Source organism: Coregonus clupeaformis, chromosome 11 (assembly GCF_020615455.1).
Source record: "Coregonus clupeaformis isolate EN_2021a chromosome 11, ASM2061545v1, whole genome shotgun sequence".
NCBI classification, from domain to species: Eukaryota; Metazoa; Chordata; class Actinopteri; order Salmoniformes; family Salmonidae; genus Coregonus; species Coregonus clupeaformis.
Window position 1 is genome coordinate 32,090,445 of NC_059202.1, and position 19,262 is coordinate 32,109,706.

General features: G+C 44.7%; 2 protein-coding genes across 3 annotated transcripts; one reads left to right on the top strand and one right to left on the bottom strand.

The window, feature by feature from the left end:
• The first annotated feature begins 323 nt into the window (after window positions 1–323).
• On the top strand, window positions 324–16,567 carry LOC121576784 (rho GTPase-activating protein 45). Of its 2 annotated transcripts, none has more exons than XM_041890246.2 (21): window positions 324–452; window positions 1,774–2,179; window positions 6,357–6,500; window positions 6,638–6,722; window positions 7,951–8,023; window positions 8,586–8,793; window positions 8,910–8,971; window positions 9,115–9,306; window positions 9,547–9,711; window positions 9,936–10,073; window positions 10,358–10,554; window positions 11,019–11,140; window positions 11,632–11,721; window positions 11,811–11,912; window positions 12,004–12,167; window positions 12,327–12,515; window positions 12,678–12,815; window positions 12,916–13,142; window positions 14,943–15,162; window positions 15,397–15,508; window positions 15,641–16,567. In XM_041890246.2, the coding sequence occupies exons 1-21, from the start codon at window positions 363–365 to the stop codon at window positions 16,006–16,008; spliced, it is 3,492 nt and encodes a 1,163-aa protein (XP_041746180.2). In that variant the 5' UTR covers window positions 324–362; the 3' UTR covers window positions 16,009–16,567. The 2 variants fall into 2 exon arrangements, with proteins under 2 accessions (XP_041746180.2, XP_041746179.2); XM_041890245.2 differs by lacking the exon at window positions 324–452 and adding an exon at window positions 539–1,088.
• Window positions 16,568–16,733: 166 nt separating this feature from the next.
• LOC121576786 (DNA-directed RNA polymerases I, II, and III subunit RPABC1-like) lies at window positions 16,734–19,256 on the bottom strand. The gene is made up of 8 exons (XM_041890251.2): window positions 18,924–19,256; window positions 18,198–18,372; window positions 17,914–18,029; window positions 17,719–17,799; window positions 17,512–17,570; window positions 17,196–17,274; window positions 17,016–17,091; window positions 16,734–16,877 (listed from the first exon to the last, which is right to left on the bottom strand). Exons 1-7 carry the CDS (start codon window positions 18,978–18,980, stop codon window positions 17,026–17,028), a joined length of 633 nt encoding a protein of 210 aa, XP_041746185.1. The 5' UTR covers window positions 18,981–19,256; the 3' UTR covers window positions 16,734–16,877; window positions 17,016–17,025.
• Between the last annotated feature and the right edge of the window lie 6 nt (window positions 19,257–19,262).

The window sequence follows — 19,262 nt, forward strand, 5'->3', positions numbered from 1 at the left end:
CTGGTTTACTATAGAAATGCTTTGTACATTTTTGGATAGACGGTGGATGACAAACCTCAAGAGTCCCAATCAAATGGAGAGCGTCACATCACATGCGCTTTTCTTGCCTTGAGAAAAAAAAAACAGCGGATGCGGCAGCCGCATTTAGTTTTTGTGGTGAGCTGTTCAGTGAGCTTGCGCGCTCAATGTTTTACAAGGGGAAAGGAGCGAGGCAGCAGCAAACGTGGCTGAAGGTTGGAACGGATGGAAGAGTAGCGCCCGTAATTGGCAGAGCACCAAAGAAGTGCAGAGTCGGGGGGTGGGTGGGGGGGTTGTATGTGAAACTCAAAGAAATCGGGGTGGACGGCAAAGGTACATTGAAGATGTTCTCCCGAAAGAAAAGGGAATTGATCAAAACCCCTTCCATCTCGAAGAAGAGTCGAGCAGGAAGCCCGGGGCCACAGAGTTCATCAGTAAGTACTAAGTAGCACATCATCTATGATTTCCTCCTGTCACTCAGACATATTTCCTGCTCAGTTACTGTCTGTCTGCTGCCGAGAAGGGAACTAGGGGACAGAATGACAGAGGTCAAGTTTCAGTAGGCTAGATTAGACCTTAATTAAATAGACTTCACTATTATGGACCAGCAATGACCGGTTTAGTGCGGTATTTTAAAGGCTGAAAGATGAGCAGTTATAGCTGATTTATATGGACACCATTATTAAGTAATTTAAAGTAGCTTAGACACTACTGAAATATTATTTGGTTGAATATTTAAGGTAATGTAGTATGCAAAGACTTAATAATAGGCATATTGATAAATTATAGTTTTTTGCAGAATGACTCATTTTGAAAACACTCATTTGAAAATGTTTTAGTGGGTTAGTAAGCCAGTACAGGTTGGTCTCTCTTGCATGATCAGTCAAGTTTCACAAGTGGCTTCTGCTAAAGATGCTGGTAAAACAATAGGGACATAGACCATGCTGAAACGTGGTGGCAGAAACAGCTATAACCCATACTCCACGGGTCAGAGAATAAAGAAAGCGGAGGCTAAAGCCAAGAACAAATTGGAAATACTACCAAATAGACCCAATGTCTGGCTCAAACAGGTAGGTCAAGGACAAACAATTTAATCTGTTATACACCTAGGTTTAAATAAACTCCATACATTTTTCAGAATGAGTGGTATTATTTATACTTCTCAAACTTCTGTGCTTCAAATACTATTTTTCCATATTCATATTATTTCATACAGGATCCTCCACTACAGTTTAAAATAGAGTACCTATGAAAGGTGTTACTGAAACAATGTCAAGCACCTGCTCTAGTAGTCCTGAGGGTGCTTCCCACTGGCAAGGTGTGAAGCTGTTGTCATTTTCTCTTTCATAACCACACCATGCACTTTGATGTATACTGTCTTTTATTTAGCCATTATTTCATGAGCTCTGTAATTTAAGTGTGCTGTAGTCCATGGACAAGTTGGGACACTTGATGGGTTGATTTCATTACTTTTCTGTCATGTCTCATCAAACCGTATAAATTGATATTGCTCAAAGTAGCCCGAGTTTCTCTTTTTGGAGAGCTGTTTCAGGGTGTGGCAAGAAGCTGAGTCAGGAAGTGTTACACATCACAGGATCTTATGAAAATCTCAGTTCGCCAGTTTACCAACAAGTCTGCCAAACCACTGGCCAAAAATAAGTCGTCATTGTCCTGACGTTTTGGTATAAATCATCATGTCACCACAGATGTCACATCCTTCTCCCTTTCCTCTCCCCCTTCCTCTCTCTCACCCAGTTGTCCATTCTCCAGGAGCAGCCTCGTCATGATGCTTTCGACACCACCCCTTCCTCCACCTCCTCTTCCTCCACCCTCCTCACTCCTACCCCTGGTGCCCTGCTGGATTCCTCTGTGTCCTGCCCTTGCACCCCCAATGCCCAACACAGCAAGCTGGTTGGGGGGGGCTGCCCGTCCCCGGGGGCTACCATGAAGAGGCCCACCGGCCTCAGCCGTCATGCCAGCGCTGCAGGCTTCCCTATCCACTCCTGGGTGTTCACCAAGGCCCAGGGTAAGGGGCCTGTCACCCCCCAGGACAGCCTAGAGAGCACAGCCATTGAGGTGGAGGACATCCCCTCTCTGCTGAGGGATGTGGCCCACTTCGCTGAGGCTGTGGAGAAGCTGAAGGACGTTGTATTGGGGGAAGGTGAGTGGATATAGGTTCACATAGGTATGTGCACTTCTCCTTTGTCTGGCTAAGGTTTCGCTCTGAGAGAGGTAGAGGACACAAAGGCCATGTTCTCTAATGCTTAAAGCATTTTAGATTGGAAAAGGGGGCAGGGGGGTGCATTTTCAAAGTACAGTTAACCAACAGCAACGCTCAGTCTGTGGAGTCTTGATTTTCATTTGGCTCCTATAAGACAGTTAGACAGGCATACAAGCTTGTAGATGGGACAACTTATCTTCAGAGAACTGGAATAAGATGCACTACATGACCAAAAGTATGTGGACACCTGAACATCTCATTCCAAAATCATTGACATTAATATGGAGTTGGTCCCCCCCTTTGCTGCTATAACAGCCTCTACTCTTCTGGGAAGGCTTTCCATTAGATGTTGGGACATTGCTGCGGGGACTTGCTTCCATTCAGCCACAAAAGCATTAGTGAGGTTGGGCACTGACGTTGGGCGATTAGGCCTGGCTCGCAGTTGGCGGTCCAATTCATCCCAAAGGTGTTCGATGTGGTTGAGGTCAGGGCTCTGTGCAGGCCATTCAAGTTCTTCCACACCGATCTCGACAAACTATTTCTGTATGGACCTTGCTTTGTTCACGGGGGCATTGTCATGCTGAAACAGGAAAGGGCCTTCCCCAAACTGTTGCTACAAAGTTGGAAGCACAGAATTGTCTAGAATGTAATTGTATGCTGTAGCGTTAAGATTTCCCTTCACTGGAACTAAGGGGCCTAGACCAAACCCTGAAAAACAGCCCCAGACCATTATTCCTCCTCCACTAAACTTTACAGTTGGCACTACACATTGGGGCATGTAGCGTTCTCCTGGCATCCGCCAAACACAGATTCGTCCGTCAGACTGCCAGATGGTGAAGCGTGATTCAGCACTCCAGAGAAAACGTTTCCACTGCTCCAGAGTCCAATGGCGGCAAGCTTTACACCACTCCAGCTGATGCTTGGCATTGCGCATGGTGATCTTAGGCATGTGTGTTGCTTCTGGCCATGGAAACCCATTTCATGAAGCTCCTGACGAACAGCTCTTGTGCTGACGTTGCTTCCAGAGGCAGTTTGGAACTCTGTAGTGAGTGTTGCAACCGAGGACAGACGATTTTTAGGAGCTACGCGTTTCAGCACTCGGCGGTCCCATTCTGTGAGCTTGTGTGGCCTACCACTTCGCGGCTGAGCCGTTGTTGCTCCTAGACGTTTCCGCTTCACAATAACAGCACTAACATTTGATGGGGCAGCTCTAGCAGGGCAGAAATTTGACGAACGGACTTGTTGGAAAGGTGGCATCCTATGACGGTGCCACATTGAAAGTCACTGAGCTCTTCAGTAAGGCCATTGTACTGACAATGTTTGTCCATGGAGATTGCATGGCTGTGTGCTCGATTTTATACAAGTGCGGCTCAAATAGCCTAATCCACTCATTTGAAGGGGTGTCCACATACTTGTGTGTGTATATATAGTGTATTTCAGTGTGCACATGATTGATATGCCTTTGTCATTGGGCGTGCTTTATGTTGCATCGTGACCATCTGCTATTGTTTCTTATTGTCTCTGTGTGGATGTCTGAATTCTCCACTACTCTCTTCAAGATGCGCCACACGTTAGCATGCACTCAGAACAATCCTCCCCTCCTGCTCACCACGTGTTGCATGTGGGAGGGGCGAGGGGAATGGCGGGGCTAGCTTTGCACGACCCAGAGCTCTTTCTCTCTCTCTTTTCTCTCTTTTCTCTCTTTTCTCTCTCTCTCTCTCTCTCTCTCTCTCTCTCTCTCTCTCTCTCTCACTCACTCTCGCTCGCCTCACTCTCACTCACTCACTCTACTCACTCACTCTCTCACTCTCTCACTCTCTCACACACACACACACACACACACACACTCACACACACAGCGTAACAGCAGCGACTGCACTGCAGTTTCTGACATGTTGACTCCACTGTCTGCACTCAAGCAAAATAGCTGGAGAAAAGGTTTTTCCAGCTACAACGACTTCAGAAAGTTGGGCCCAAAAACCGTTATAGTTACCGTAGAGAAAGGGTTTTTCCATTCTCAGGAGACAGGCTGAAAATGTGTCCTATTTTATTGATGCAATAAGATACAAGAAGTGCAACATAAGCGACTGAACAATTTTCAACTTCAACGACTTGAGAGCAACAAAAATGGTCTCACTTTGGAACAAGGGTTTTTTGCTCTCAAAGCCAAGGAAGGTTTAGGGTGTCTCCACCTTATCTTATTGTAAACCCACCTACCCTGTGACTGTTGTAGGAATATAAACAGGAAGCTATGATGGATGGCATTTGACAGAGAGACCTCGTTCAGACTTCCTCCTCACATAGTCCACTGCTTCAGTCTGACCTGTGACACCGGCAATACTACAGTACTGTTTCCAGCCTAGCCTTGTGATGGTCTGAGGTTAATCTCCCCGCCTGAAACTATCACATGATATCGGAAATTACAGGATCCCTCAGGTTCCTAACTTCTCTCCGAGTTCAGTTCTGACAAAACACAGAGACTAAACATCAGTATTTCAGTTGACTCTTGCATTTGAAGTGTTTAGCAAATATTTCATTTACTACCAAAATATACAGTGCCTTCAGATTAAAATAAATAAATATATATGTATATTCACACCCCTTGACTTTCTCCTCATTTTGTTGTGTTACAGCCAGATTTTAAAATGGATTTTGTGACACTGATCTACACACAAAGCGGAATTATGTTTTTAGAAATGTTTACAAATTAATAAAAAATGAAAAGCTGAAATGTCTTGAGTCATTAAGTACTCAACCTCTTTGTTATGGCGAGCCTAAAAACGTTCAGGAGTAAAAATGTGCTTAGCAAATCACGTAATAAGTTGCATGGACTCTGTGTGCAATAATAGGGTTTAACATGATTTTTGAATGACTACCAACATCTTTGTACCGCACACATACAATTATCTGTAAGGTTCCTAAGTCGAGCAGTGAATTTCAAGCACAGATTCAGGGTTTGGGCTAGGCCCCTTAGTTCCAGTGAAGGGAAATCTTAACACTACAGCATACAATGACCTTCTAGATGATTCTGTGCTTCCAACTTTGTGGCAACAGTTTGGGGAAGGCACAAAGCGAGGTCCATACAGAAATGGTTTGTCGAGATTGTTGTGGAAGAACTTGACTGGCCTGCACAGAGCCCTGACCTCAACCCCATCGAACACCTTTGGGATGAATTGGAACGCCGACTGCGAGCCAGGCCTAATCGCCCAACATCAGTGCCCGACCTCACTAATGCTCTTGTGGCTGAATGGAAGCAAGTCCCCACAGCAATGTGCTTTTGGGCATTTTAGTGTAGGTGTTATATTGTCCATTAAATAAAATGTTTCTTCTACTTTGACACTACAGAGTATTTTGTGTAGATCGTTGCAAAAAATGACATCAATTTTAATCCCACTTTTATAACTCAACAAAATGTGGAAAAAGTCCAAGGGGTGTGAATACTTTCTGAAGGCACTGTATTTGATATGAGATTACCCAGGAACTAAATCTACATATGTCTTCACCCCCAGTCACATAATGTTACAACAGGATGTTAATTTAGCTAGTACAGTAAGCGTATTGGTGCCATCACCATCCTCCTTGTGACCTACCCTCAATCCCACCCGCTCTGGCCTCCTGGCTCCATTCAATGGGCCAGCCACTGATGGACAGACATGGAGATGGAGGGGAAAGAGGTCGGTCTGTGAGAGGGAGACGAGAGGAAGTGGGCCGCAGGTGTGTCACTGCTGACATCAAAGCAGATCTGACTGTCCCTGCTACCCATCTGTCTTTAAGCTGTCCGTGTTACTATTCATGATGTCCAGACATTGGTCATTAATCACTCCCTCTCAATCTCTGATAACCTCTAATACTGTGACCAACCTTAAGAGTCAGTCTGTAAAGAAAATCCCCATGTTATATGGATTCCATGTTGTGATGGTGAGCCCCGTCACAGACCTCAGACAGCCTTATCTCCCTGACATCAACCCTATCACTTCGGGTTGTAACTAGTGCTCGATAGATATACAAACCGGTAGGTTAGGCTCAATCCTCTCTGTGTGTGGCTGTCGACAGGTGAATGGCATAGGATCCATGTCTCTCCTGTCTGTGTCTCTGACTGTCCTCTGTCTGTCTGTAGACAAGCAGGAGAACTGTCGCCCTCTGGCCCATGAGTGCCTGGGGGAGGTCCTGAGGGTCCTACGACAGGTCATCAGCACCTACCCCCTCCTCAACACCGTGGAGACTCTCACTGCTACAGGCAAACTCATATCTAAGGTCAAAGGTGAGACTTCTGGCTGGACCAGACAGTGGTCTACTACCTAGGGTCAAAAGGTCAATGTTTTTAGCACAAAATAAGTCAATGAGTTTTAAAATTGCCGAGATGGGCTAGAATGAACACATTCATTATTTTGATTGCAGGATTTCACTTTGAGACGTGTAATGACACAGAAAAGAAGGACTTTGAGAAGGCCATTGAGACCATTGCAGTTGCTTTTAGTAGCAAGTAAGTATATGGTACACCCGTTTCTCTGTATATATTGCCATGCACTAGTAACAATATTCATGGTTCCTAAAATAAGCCATAGGTGTCTCTCTGTATGCCACAATTATTTTACTGTTTACCACTTGAGATGCAACAACACTATTCTCTGGTACAGAGTAATGGGACATGACCACATGTGGTGTCCTCAGTGGTCAGGTCAGTGGGGGTATGTGTGATGATGACTGTAGAAGTTCAGTGTGTGTGAGAGTGAAGTGGAGCTTAGAGAGAAACGCAGTGACACATTTGCATGGGGCTCAGTAGAAAACAGGAAATGTAGTCGTGGTTTTCTTCTCTTCCGTAACCAAGGACACGAAACCAAATCGCAGCCATTTGGCTTCTGTTGTCTCAACAGATTATTATTTACAGACCAGGAATAGGTGCTTCTATTCTCATATCACTCTCAAAATCAAAAATGCTACATTTACAGCTAAAACGTGCTGTGATGTGTACAGTATATTGCACATAGGTCTATAAGTTGTGAGGTCAGGACAGGTGCATCAAATCTGGGACCGAGAGACTGAAAAACAGCTTCTTTCTCAAGGCCATCAGACTGTTAAACAGCCATCACTAAGACATTAGAGGCTGCTGCCTATAGACAGACTACAAATCACTGGCAACTTTAAGAAATGGAACACTAGCCACTTTAATAATGTTTACATATCTTGCATTACTCATCTCATATGTATTTACTGTATTTTATACAATTCTACGGTATCTTAGTCCATGCCGCTCTGACATCGCTCATCCATAAATGTATATATTCTTAATTCATTCCTTACTTAGATTTGTGTGTATTACTTGTTAGATATTACTGCACTGTCGGAGCTAGAAGCACAAGCATTTAGCTACATTCGCAATAACATCTGCTAAACACGTGTATGTGACCAATTAAAATTTGATTTGATTTACAAAATAGTGTTTGTTCACACCCTGGCCCTCTACAGTACAACAAATAGCAGCAACAGGGCAAAGAATACACAAAAAGGAAGTTAAATGGTGGTGCGATTGCACAGAGCCTGGAGCCTGGCATGAACGGTTTCCTGATGCTCTCCTTTCCTTGTTTCCTTTCCATGACCATCGGCGGGTGAAAGAACCAGAAATGTACCCTCCACATTTGATCTCCAATTTGTCCCTCATATTAGTACTTTCTGTCTCTGTGTAATGGTCTCTCTGCCTCTGTCCTCCTCAGTGTGTCAGAGCTGCTGATGGGGGAGGTGGACAGCAGTACCCTACTGTCCCTGCTGCCAACACAGAAGAGCAGGGTGAGTGGGAGTTAATGTGGCTTTCTTGGTGTGTGTGTGTGACAGTCTCAGAACGGATGTTTGTGTGGCACGGGGGCAGCAAGGCCAGCTTCCTGCCAGTGACAGTGTCTTTATCTCTGCCTTTTCTTCACTGTCTCCTGTTATGGCCACACACACAAAAACACAGGCCGCCTCTAACACTCCAGATAACACAGCTCCTTCCACCTCATTCATCAATGCAGCTCCCACACTGAATTCATCAGGCCTGCACACACACTGGGCTTATTATTGCCCACAGTCTATGTGCCAAATGCTATATACTTCCATTTACAGTGGAACAGCCATCATTCAATTGCACATCCCCATCCATGAGATACCATTTGGCATCGCTCTATTGCATCATTGTTTGTATTGGCTCTGGTAAAGTGTCCTGCCAAATGATTTTGTGTAGTGCCAGAAATGTTTTCTATGTAGTTGGCCATTTGCAATGGCATGAACTGGTCATTTAGTGTGTAATGTTAATATCCCCCAGAATCAGTATTCATGAGTGGTCTAAACTGTCTCCCTCTCTCTGTATGTCCAGTCTATGGAGGACCTGTACGGGGCGTCAGGTCAGGGGCCAGAGGGAGCTCAGATGAGGGGTGACCTTCAGGACTTTGGCCGGGCTGAGGAGGTGGACATCATGCTGCAGCGTAGTGAAGGGGGAGTGGACTCTGCTTTGGCATACGCAAAGACCATCTCTAAATACATGAAGGACCTGATGAGCTACGTGGAGAAGAAGACCTCACTGGGTGGGCACACAGACACCGCAGACAGTCCCCACAGATAATAGTGGACATTTAGGTTGATTCTTATACCTTTCATTTAAACATATTACGTTGATTCACCCATATCTTCCCCCATCCAGAGGTGGAGTTTGCCAAGGGCTTACAAAGACTGTACCAGTCCAGCAAGCACAGCATCACACATGTAAGCCTTGTGGTTTTGTCTTTTATAATAGAAGGAAAGGAAAACCTAATTCACTCTCGTCAAAATGATTCCATCCAATTCAAGAGGCTCCTGTAACGACAATGATCTTGTCCCTCTCACCACACCCTCTACCTATCTCTCAGCCCCACATGCCATTCTACTCCATCTACTCTCTGGCTCTGGAGCAGGACTTGGAGCAGAGCAGTGGCGTGCAGCAGGCCACCTCCACACTGCACAGCCAGACCTTCCTACAGCCTCTGATGCAGCGTAAACACGAGCATGAGAAGAAACGCAAGGAGGTCAAGGAACAGTGGCACCGAGCCAAGAGGAAACTGGTCCGTTCCTTGCTAGTGCTATTTATGTAATATGTTGTCTCTCCTATTTTGATTATTTGTCTCATATTGCCATGATGTTTACAGGAATTAATTCTGTACTATTGATACTTAACATTATTTGACAATACGTCCACAAAAAGTATTTTTAAGAATACCCTTATCTTTGTTTTTTCTCTCGAGCTTTCCCAATTTGTGTAACTGAAGACTGATTCTGTGTGTTCCTGTGTGTTTGTGATCCAGCTGGAATGTGAGTCAAACCTGCGCAAGGCCAAGCATGGCTACCTGGCTCGCTGTGAGGAGCACGACAAGGCAGCCGCTAGCAGAGCAGCAGAGGGGGAGGGAGGAGGCTCCACCACCAAGTCTCTGGGCAAGAAGTTACGAGTGGAAGAAGAGGCTCGCAACAAGGTCTCCATCACCATATATAATGTCTTCTCTCCTCTCTTCTACTCATCTCGCCTCTCTCCTCTCCATATCTCGCATCTTCTCTCCCTCTCCAGTGAAATCTCCTAAAAAGCTATCTAGTGTCCTGTCTCTGACTGCAAGTCATTGTCAAAGCCTATGGCCATTTTTCAATGAGTATGTATGCCATTAGCCTGGCTGAGAATTGACCAGCGTGTGTGTGTGTTCAGGCTGAGGAGGCAGAGGCCACTTACAGGACATGTATAGCAGACGCCACCACCCAGCAGCAGGAGCTGGAACACGTGAAGGTCAACGTGCTCCGACTTCTGCAGGAGGTCATCAGACAGAGTGACCAGACCCTGCGCTCGGTCAGTATACTACCACGCACACACACGTATAGACCCTGGACTGAAATTATTCATCAATGCAACCAAAGACTGCCATATACACTGCTCATACAGTCCCCACCACAACACACACACACAGACAGACCATCAGTCCCCTCCACAACACACATACACTCAGACCTATTGTTTTCTCGGAAAGTCTTTGCCTCCACCTCTCTCTCTCACTCACTCACACACACACACACACACACACACACACACACACACACACCTGACTTCCGTTCTATTCCTCTCCTTCCCTCCAGGCTACCATCTCGTACTACCAGATAATGCACATGCAGACAGTGGCGTTGCCGGTCCACTACCAGACTCTGTGTGAGAGCAGTAAGCTGTATGACCCAGGACAGCAGTACGCTGCCCACGTCCGAGACCTGCAGCTCTCTAAGGAACCAGAGGTCACCTACCAGTTTGAGCCATACACCGCCACTGCAGCCTCCACACTGTGAGTCACCACTTGCCTCAAAGCATTATAAAAAGCATTTCATTTGTTAGGTGCCTATAGATGGGTTAGCTGACAACGTCACGAAAACGACGTGCACGCTTCAATGGGGGCAGAAGTCTGTGTTGTTATTCTGAATGGTCAGATAGCTAGCAAAAATCACAAGAAGCTGCCATGTGGGGAATCGTAGGTGGCTTGTTTCAGCTAGTTCCATCTTGTTCTTGATACCATGTCTTGTTTTGACTGATGTCACTTCTAATATGGCAAAAATTCACTAGATAGCTAACCAACAACGATGTATTCGAGAGACAACAAGTGCTCATTGTGCAAATGTATTTGTTTTCAATAAACATTGGAGACGACATATAGTTAACATGTTGTCAACAATCTAAGGCAACCCTGTCTGTTTTGCCCAATAGTTGCACCCAGATGAAAGTCACAGTAATAAATAATATATGTTAATTCAGGCAGCCAGCTCGATCCCGTAACGACAGCTTCAACACAGACCAGCAGAGCAGCTCTGAGGGTCGACCCAGCACTGGAGAGACCATGACTGGCGAGGACCGCAGTGCTGAAAATGCCAGAAAGAGTGTGTAATTTTTTATGATATTTATTCGGTTCTTACTCGCTTGTGCCATCTCACCATGCAAGACATTAAATCAATGCTCTAGGTTTACAGCGCAAGACAAAATGGTGTTATTCAGAGGGTGAATGGGCAAGACAAAAGATTTAAGTACCTTTGAACAGGGTGTGTTAGTAGGTGCCTGGCGCACCGGTTTGAGTCAAGAACTGCAACGCTGCTGGGTTTTTCACGCTCAACAGTTTCCCATGTGTATCAAGAATGGTCCATCATCCAAAGGACATCCAGCCATCTTGACACAACTGTGGGAAGCATTGGAGTCAACATGGGCCAGCATCCCTGTGGAACGCTTTCGACACCATGTAGAGTCCATGCTCCAACGAATTGAGGCTGTTCTGACAAGAAAAAAGGGGAGGGGGGTGCAACTCAATATTAGGAAGGTGTCCTTAATGTTTTGTATGTTTGTGCTGTCCATGATAATCTTGTGTACCCTTTCCCAGGACAAGGCCACACATCGTGGGGTTCTACAGTGAGTGATGCAGACAGTGTAGGAGGGGAAGTTGGCCTGGAATATCCTACCACTAGTACAGGTAAGGCATGCACTCTATCTCTCTATCCCTCTATATGGCCAACTCATGCAGTACTGTAGCTGTGTATGTTATAGTTTGGTATGTTTTAGGTGACATCAGTAAAATGGCACGCACCTCCTCCACTGGGACCATGTCGTCCAATGAAGATCCGGATGAGAAGGACGGGAACGTGGCCTCCTTCCAAGCACCAAGTGAGACTTAAGATCCACCTCCTCTCTGTTTGCCAACCAGTCAATAATTAATACATTGATTAATTGATAAATGCATTAATCTTCTCTGCAGACATAAATGGCATGGAGCCAGAGATGGCGGTTCCAACCGGACCTTTCCGGAACATTGGGCTCTCCAAAGCCGCCCAGACCCACCGGCTGCGTAAACTCCGCACCCCGTCGAAGTGTCGGGAGTGCGACAGCTACGTGTACTTCCAGGGAGCAGAGTGTGAGGAGGTGAGAGAAAATGCTGTCTCCTTCGCCACCTTTTACGCTGCGAAAGCAATAGAATGGGCTGGTAGATCAGCTGCATACTTCAGTTTTTCTGTGTGAATGATCTCTTAAGTCTTTCATTGGTTATCACCCTGACCTCTAACCCCTTGACCTCTACACCAGTGTTTCCTGGCATGTCATAAGCGGTGTTTGGAGACGTTGGCCATCCAGTGTGGCCATAAAAAGCTGCAGGGTAAACTCCAGCTGTTCGGCCGAGACTTCTCCCAGGTGTCCAGCGGCAGCTCCGACGGCATCCCCTTCATCATCACTAAGTGCATCTCCGAGATAGAGAGACGAGCCCTGAAGATGAAGGTGAGGGAATGGGGGATGAAGGAAAGAAGTGTGGAGGGTCTGTTGCTTGAAATGAGCATAATGGTTGGTTGTATGAATGCATTATTTTCTTTCTCCCTCTCTGTCCTTCTCTCTTTAACATTTTCTCTCTCTTCCCATTTGTCTCCATCACTCTCTCTGCAGGGTATCTACAGAGTGAATGGGGTGAAGACTCGTGTGGAGAAGCTGTGTCAAGCCTTTGAGAACGGCAAGGAACTAGTGGAGCTCTCACAGTGTTCCCCCCACGACATCAGCAACGTCCTCAAGCTCTACCTCCGACAGGTACACACCTTGTCTGTTTCAGCCTTCATATTTAATTGCACTTATGCTTGGATAAGATGGCTACAAACAAAGATAAAAAATCTCCCTCTCTCCTCCCCAGCTTCCGGAGCCCATCATGTTGTTTAGTCTGTACAACAGCCTGATGGGGCTGGCCAAGGAGAGCCTGCAGAATGAGGCCGGGACAGGGAAGGGGCCAGAGCTGGTGGACCTGGGGCCAGCCACTGACCCAGCAGTCCTGGCCGTGGTGGATAGACTCCGAGAGCTGCTGAGAGAACTGCCCAAGGCTAACATAGCCACGCTGCGCTACATCGTACGCCACCTGCGCAGGTGAGCTAGAACATTGCATCAAACATTGCTAAATAAGAATTCATTTTTCCTGACTGACTATCACCAAACAGTATATCTATAGATGGGTTAGCTGACAACGTCACGAAAACGATGCATGCCCTTCAATGGGGTAGAACGCTGTGCGTTGTTATGGTTCTGGATGGCCAGATAGCTAGCAACAATGACAAGAAGCTGCCATGTGGGGAATCGCAGGTGGCTCGTTTCAGCTAGTTTTATCTTGTTCTTGATACCATGTCTTGTTTTGAGGTGTTTTGACTGATGTAATTTCTATGCTAATATGGCTCAAATTCGCTAGGTAACCAACAACTGTAATAATATGCCATTTAGCAGACGCTTTTATCCAAAGCGACTTACAGTCATGTGTGCATACATCTTTACATATGGGTGGTCCCGAGGATCGAACCCTCTACCCTGGCGTTACAAGCGCCATGCTTTACCAATTGAGCTACAGAGGACCACTAATGTATTGTAACTAAGAGTGTCTGCTAAATGACGTAAATGTAATGTATTTGAGACAACAAATGCTCATTGTTAAAATGTATGTTTTCAATAAACATTGTTGACGTTTAAACTATATTTCGTCTCCAAACTAAGCCAACCCTGTCTGTTTTGCCCCATGGTTGCGCAGGGGTCATTTTTGTTGATAAACAACCAACCCCGCTATGGAGTCTAAGTTCAGCAAAACCGGTTTTCACATATCATCAACTTCGTGATTCACCATTGTGACCATGTATTATGGATGTGACAAATGGAGAGAGAAAGTTACTTTTAAACAGCAAATTATTCTTGTTTTCGTTAAAACACTCTATTCTCCTCTGTAAGCTGGTCATCTCTGTATATCCGTCGCAAGACCCACTGGTTGATGTTTATTTATAAAACCCTCTTAGGCCTCACTCCCCCCTATCTGAGATACCTACTGCAGCCCTCATCCTCCACATACAACACCCGTTCTGCCAGTCACATTCTGTTAATGGTCCCCAAAGCACACACATCCCTGGGCCGCTCCTTTTTTCAGTTCGCTGCAGCTAGCGACAGGAACGAGCTGCAAAAAAACACTCAAACTGGACAGTTTTATCTCCATCTCTTCAAAGACTCAATCATGGACACTATTATTGACAGTTGTGGCTGCTTCGCATTATGTATTGTTATCTCTACCTTATTGCCCTTTGTGCTGTTGTCTGTGCCCAATAATGTTTGTACCATGTCTTGGCCTGCTACCATGTTGTTTTCATGTTGGGTTGCTGCCATGCTATGTTGTCTTAGGTCTCTCTGCTGTTGTGATGTGTGTTTGGTCCTATATATATTTGTTTTAATCCCAGCCCCCGTCCCCGCAGGAGGCCTTTTGCCTTTTGGTAGGCCGTCATTGTGAATAAGAATTTGTTCTTAACTGACTTGCCTAGTTAAAAAAATTCACAATGCAGCTGCGGTATTGGTCTCACCACTGTGCGTCCCTTTCAGATGGTTAAGCGTTGCAAAGTTTGCATTTCCTTCTCATTTAACTTCTAAAAGTATTGCCATACAGGGCTTGGCTGCTGTCCCTTGCCTTTCTCTGCCATTTTTCCAACTGTTAACGACGATGACGTAGTGGTGTACGCGCTTCAACGATCTTAGTAGTTGCAGAAATTGACCCACTATGCTGTTTACGTTCTGCATCTTTTTTCAGTTAGGGATTTTTCTTAACGTAAAGGATTTTAACATTCAAAAGTTCGCACCCCTACCATGTTTTAACCTCTCCCTGTCATATTATCCATGTTGTCCCTGTCCCCGCTCTGTCCTCAGGATTGCAGAATTAGAACAGGACAATAAGATGAGTCCCAGTAACCTGGGCATCGTGTTTGGCCCCTCTCTGATGCGGCCCCGGCCCACTGGGGCCACAGTGTCCCTGTCCTCTCTAGTGGACTACCCCCACCAGGCCCGCATCATAGAGACTCTCATAGTCTTCTACACAGCCATCTTCCAGTCCTCCAGCAGCAGCAGTTGCCCATTCTCCACCCAACAGGTGTGTGTGTGTGTGCCTGTCTTCGTGTCTGTTTTCTTCCCATAGGGGATGCGTGTACATACTTTTTTTTAGACCCGCAAAATTAGATGTTAAAGAATATTTCAAACATACAGGAAGAATGTGAATGCTTTCAGTTCACCTACCCACAATAGCTCAACTAATACCAGAGTTGTGAATGGTTTGAACTCAAGTTCCCTATTTTAACTAATGTTTTGTGTCTCCCTGTTGGTGTAGACTGTCAGTGTGGGTATAGATGAGAACAGCAGTCATGCGGTAGCTGATGGAGAGGAACAGGAAGCCAATGAGGAACAGAGCAGAACAGACTCTGACAAGATGGAGGGCTGTGGTAAAAGATGTTTAGATGGACTTGTGAATAACCTTTGCCTTTTGATTTTAGTACATCTTTATAACTTCTATTCATCCAGGTGAGTTTGACCAGTGTCACTTCATTACATCCCTTCACTTTTTCTCTATGCAGGCAGTTCTCCAGGCTCCCTGGGTTCCAGTGAGCAGATGGTGGACTCTGACTCAGAGCTGAATGAGACTGGGAGGGGGTCCACACACTGTCCCCACAGCCTGGTCGAACAGGAGAGCGAGGTCAGCACAAAGGATGACCAACTGAGCTGCAAGGATAGTCTGAAACTCTCCAGCCAGTCTCTACCTCAGACCGATCCAGACCAGGAGAGTCCTGGTCCCGATGCCTCGGACCATGAACCCCCAGACAGTGAGCTCCCGGACCTGAGCGTCTCCCTGGCTGAGCTCAATGTAAATCAGTCCAACAACCATGCTCTAGGCCTGTGTGGGGCGAAGCGCAGTCTACCGCCCAGGGAGCCAGAGTTTGTGTAAACACGACCTGTCAACCACACTGAAAGGCTTTACTGGAATTGTATGACGTTTTATGTTGGTGTTTAAGTGTCCTTCAAGTCTGGTGACTTTTTTTTTTGGGGTGAGGATGTTACCACGAATGTTGGTTTTAACTTTGGTATTAGAATGTCAGTAAATACTATGACACATTAATCATGGACACTTGGTTATAGCTGTTTTCTGTCATCATTCATTGTAGTTATAACAAGCTGTGATTTTAACAATTTTCAAAATAATGTGCCTTACATATTGGCATAGTGATAATCTATATTTCTAAAAGTATTTACATTGCTCTTATGCTTGAATAATGTGTGTATAGTAGTGAGGTCTTTGTCTTGTATGTGTGATAAGATAATTATTCCAGGGATTCAAAGTGCTGCTGGTTTTATTTCAGCACTAAATTTCCAAAAATGCAACTTTAAATTTGAGTTGTTTTATAAATGTTATAATCTTGCCTTATGTTGGATGGATTTGTCTTTCTGATGAATTTACAGTTTTGACATTGTCAGTGTAATAAAGAGAATGCTATTATAAAAATGTTGACTTGTAGCTCTTAGCCATTTCATTGAAACTATAGCCTAATTTATACCTTTGTCCTGATTTTTAGACAACTAAAAGATGCATTGTCTGGATATCCAATGTAAACAGATCTGGATGGTCAAACCATTTAAAATCATTATAACGGCCTCTAAAATCATTGACCAGCATCACCATTGACATAAGATTTATTGAACAAAGGGGAACAAAGGCCAAACTTAATCCAAAGAGATGAGGCCAGCTGTAGAATAATCCATGAGTGAATTGAGTTTTATTGGCTCACCCACTGTTCCTTAGACAGTACAGCAACATACCTAAAGGAACAAGAGTAGTATCAGAATTACCATTCTCAAATGCACAAAAATGCCCATTTGAAAAATAATTAACAATATAGAGATGCTGCTTAGGAAACAGCCCTAACATGGCAATCAAGATATTCACCAAGCACTCACATTGAAATCCTCACTGGACCAGCCTGTAGGTGATGTATCGTCCAGCAGTCTCACTGGGTCTGATTATCTTTACTACCTGTCACAGCAAAGAGGAACGAGAGCCTAGTAAATCACTTAACATCATGACAGTCATTTCAGAAAATGTCTAACCACATTAGGTCAAGGAGACCGATCTTGTACCTGGCCTCTTTTCAATCCAAAGTACCGGGCCACAGGATCTCCTTGTTGGATCCTAGGCAGCTGGCTCTCCTTCAGTTTACTGAGAGACAAATAAAGGAATCCCAACACACAAGTATCTCTATATAACATAATCTAGTGTTAGATCAATAGATTATTTGAAAAAAATATTTCTAATTCATCTACGTGAATAATTAACTTGTTTATCTAAAAAATGGGATCATTTGGGTTGGCTATGCATGTGAATCCAGTCCATAGACCTGAAGATTTATACTCGATCCAGGTACAAGTTTGAAATCCATGTTGTGAAAAAGGATACTATCGTAACAGCAATTCAGACAGTTCCTCTTTTGTCATGACTATGTGTTCAGGAACTAGCTGCAACAAAAGGAAGAAATACATGACAATCAGATTAGTTAAGTGTGCCACACAGCAGTTCAAAGGTCTTATGATATGACTACAATTTTTCATACTAAGCTATCAAATCTTAGTAATGATATTGCAACATAACTTTCCATCTGCTTACCTCATGCTCAGTGATGTTTATTAGAAGCTCCTGCTGCAGAAACTGTTCCAGGATGTATTTGGGGGCCATATCAACTAGAGACTAAAATTTGATATGGAAAAAATATATAAGACCACAAATGAAAAACTGTTTGTAAAGAAAACTTCAACATCATAGTAGCTTGAAAAAGCAAGCTCTCATCTCCACAAACCTCACCTGCTTAGCTGAAGGTGTCATTCCCATCTGAACTACAATGCAGGCACGTGTGATGTTCTCCTCCTGCATCCGCTGGCAGTACATCTTGATGGTCTTGATACCAACTTTAGGCTCCTCTGCATGGGTGAAAATGAAGGGACTCAATATTGTTATAACAGTTACAGGACTACAACAAACTGACAGGTGCTGACTTCTTTTTAATTTGCCAGGTTAATATTTTCGTATCAAAAATGACTGTCAACATGGTCACTAGGGCCTCATTGGCTACATTGTCAATAACATACCAGGAAAGAAAACAAACATCTGGTCCGTGGGGTCATCATTGTGTGCTACCAGGACGGTGAGATCTGTCCGTCGTGGGCGACCCTCACTGGGTTTGTCCCCGAACTGACTTTTAAACTCATCCAAGGTCTGGTCCAACTCATCTTGGGTCACCAGGTAGCCTCGGTCATGACACAGCTGACCAACAAGGAGAGAGTTGTACAATGACCCTTTCCATGTAATGTGGCAACAAGACAGGTCATTTATATACTGGATCCATTGAATCATGAAGCATAGCCATAGAGATAGATAGAGGACTCATATTTGTATCTGTTCCATTTTGAAGTGGTCAATGTTGTTCTTCAAGATTGGCTGGTCCCTCCTGATGACCCGGTTGGACATGACTCCAATTGGGTCACCAGGAGGGATCAGCCAATGAAGTTGAAAGTCTCACCCAGTTGACATTAAAATGGTGGAAGCCCTCAATGGCGCTGCCCATGCTAATACAGCCTTTTGGCCACTAGAGGCCTTTATCATTCTCTATGCGCTAAAACTATAGCTAATTGGAGTCATGATAAGGGCAATGGTCATTCATACTCCATTACACCATTCAGCATTAAACTATACCTAGTGAAAACAGCTTCCCTTTGGGTATCATATCTTGATTACAACTACCGATAGTTAGCTAGCTACTACTAAAGTTGATACAGCTAACGTTAGCTAGCAAACAACTCATCTCAGTAACCCACCTGCATGATGGTTTTCCGAATTTTCCATAGCCTATATGTTTCCTCATCGTCATCCATTGCGTTTCGATCCGATGTATTTATTTAATTATCAGTGCGGTATATCAATAAATGTAGGGTACTTCTCACTAGCTAATGCTAACTCACGTTGCAGTTACGCGTTGTTATTGGGAGCGCGCGCAATGATGATGTCACCGAATATTTTCCAACACTGAATTAAATGTTGTTGACTGATCTAACCAGTCATGAGAATTGCACTTGTATTTAACCCTCTTCAAATATAAATATTCTATGTCTTAGCACATGTAGAAAAACCAAACGACTGTAGGAGTTAGCTCAGTG

Bases quoted from the DNA above. Each gene is read 5' to 3' on its own strand.
- LOC121576784 (XM_041890245.2), top strand. From the start codon at position 960: ATGCTGAAACGTGGTGGCAGAAACAGCTATAACCCATACTCCACGGGT. The intron at 9,712-9,935 runs GTCTCCATCACC...GTGTGTGTTCAG, and splicing joins AAGAAGAGGCTCGCAACAAG to GCTGAGGAGGCAGAGGCCAC. The intron at 12,816-12,915 runs GTACACACCTTG...TCTCCTCCCCAG, and splicing joins TCAAGCTCTACCTCCGACAG to CTTCCGGAGCCCATCATGTT.
- LOC121576786 (XM_041890251.2), bottom strand. From the start codon at position 18,980: ATGGATGACGATGAGGAAACATATAGGCTATGGAAAATTCGGAAAACC. The intron at 17,571-17,718 runs GTAAGCAGATGG...CTTTTGTTGCAG, and splicing joins TAAACATCACTGAGCATGAG to CTAGTTCCTGAACACATAGT. The intron at 17,275-17,511 runs GTATCCTTTTTC...TTTGTCTCTCAG, and splicing joins TCTGAATTGCTGTTACGATA to TAAACTGAAGGAGAGCCAGC.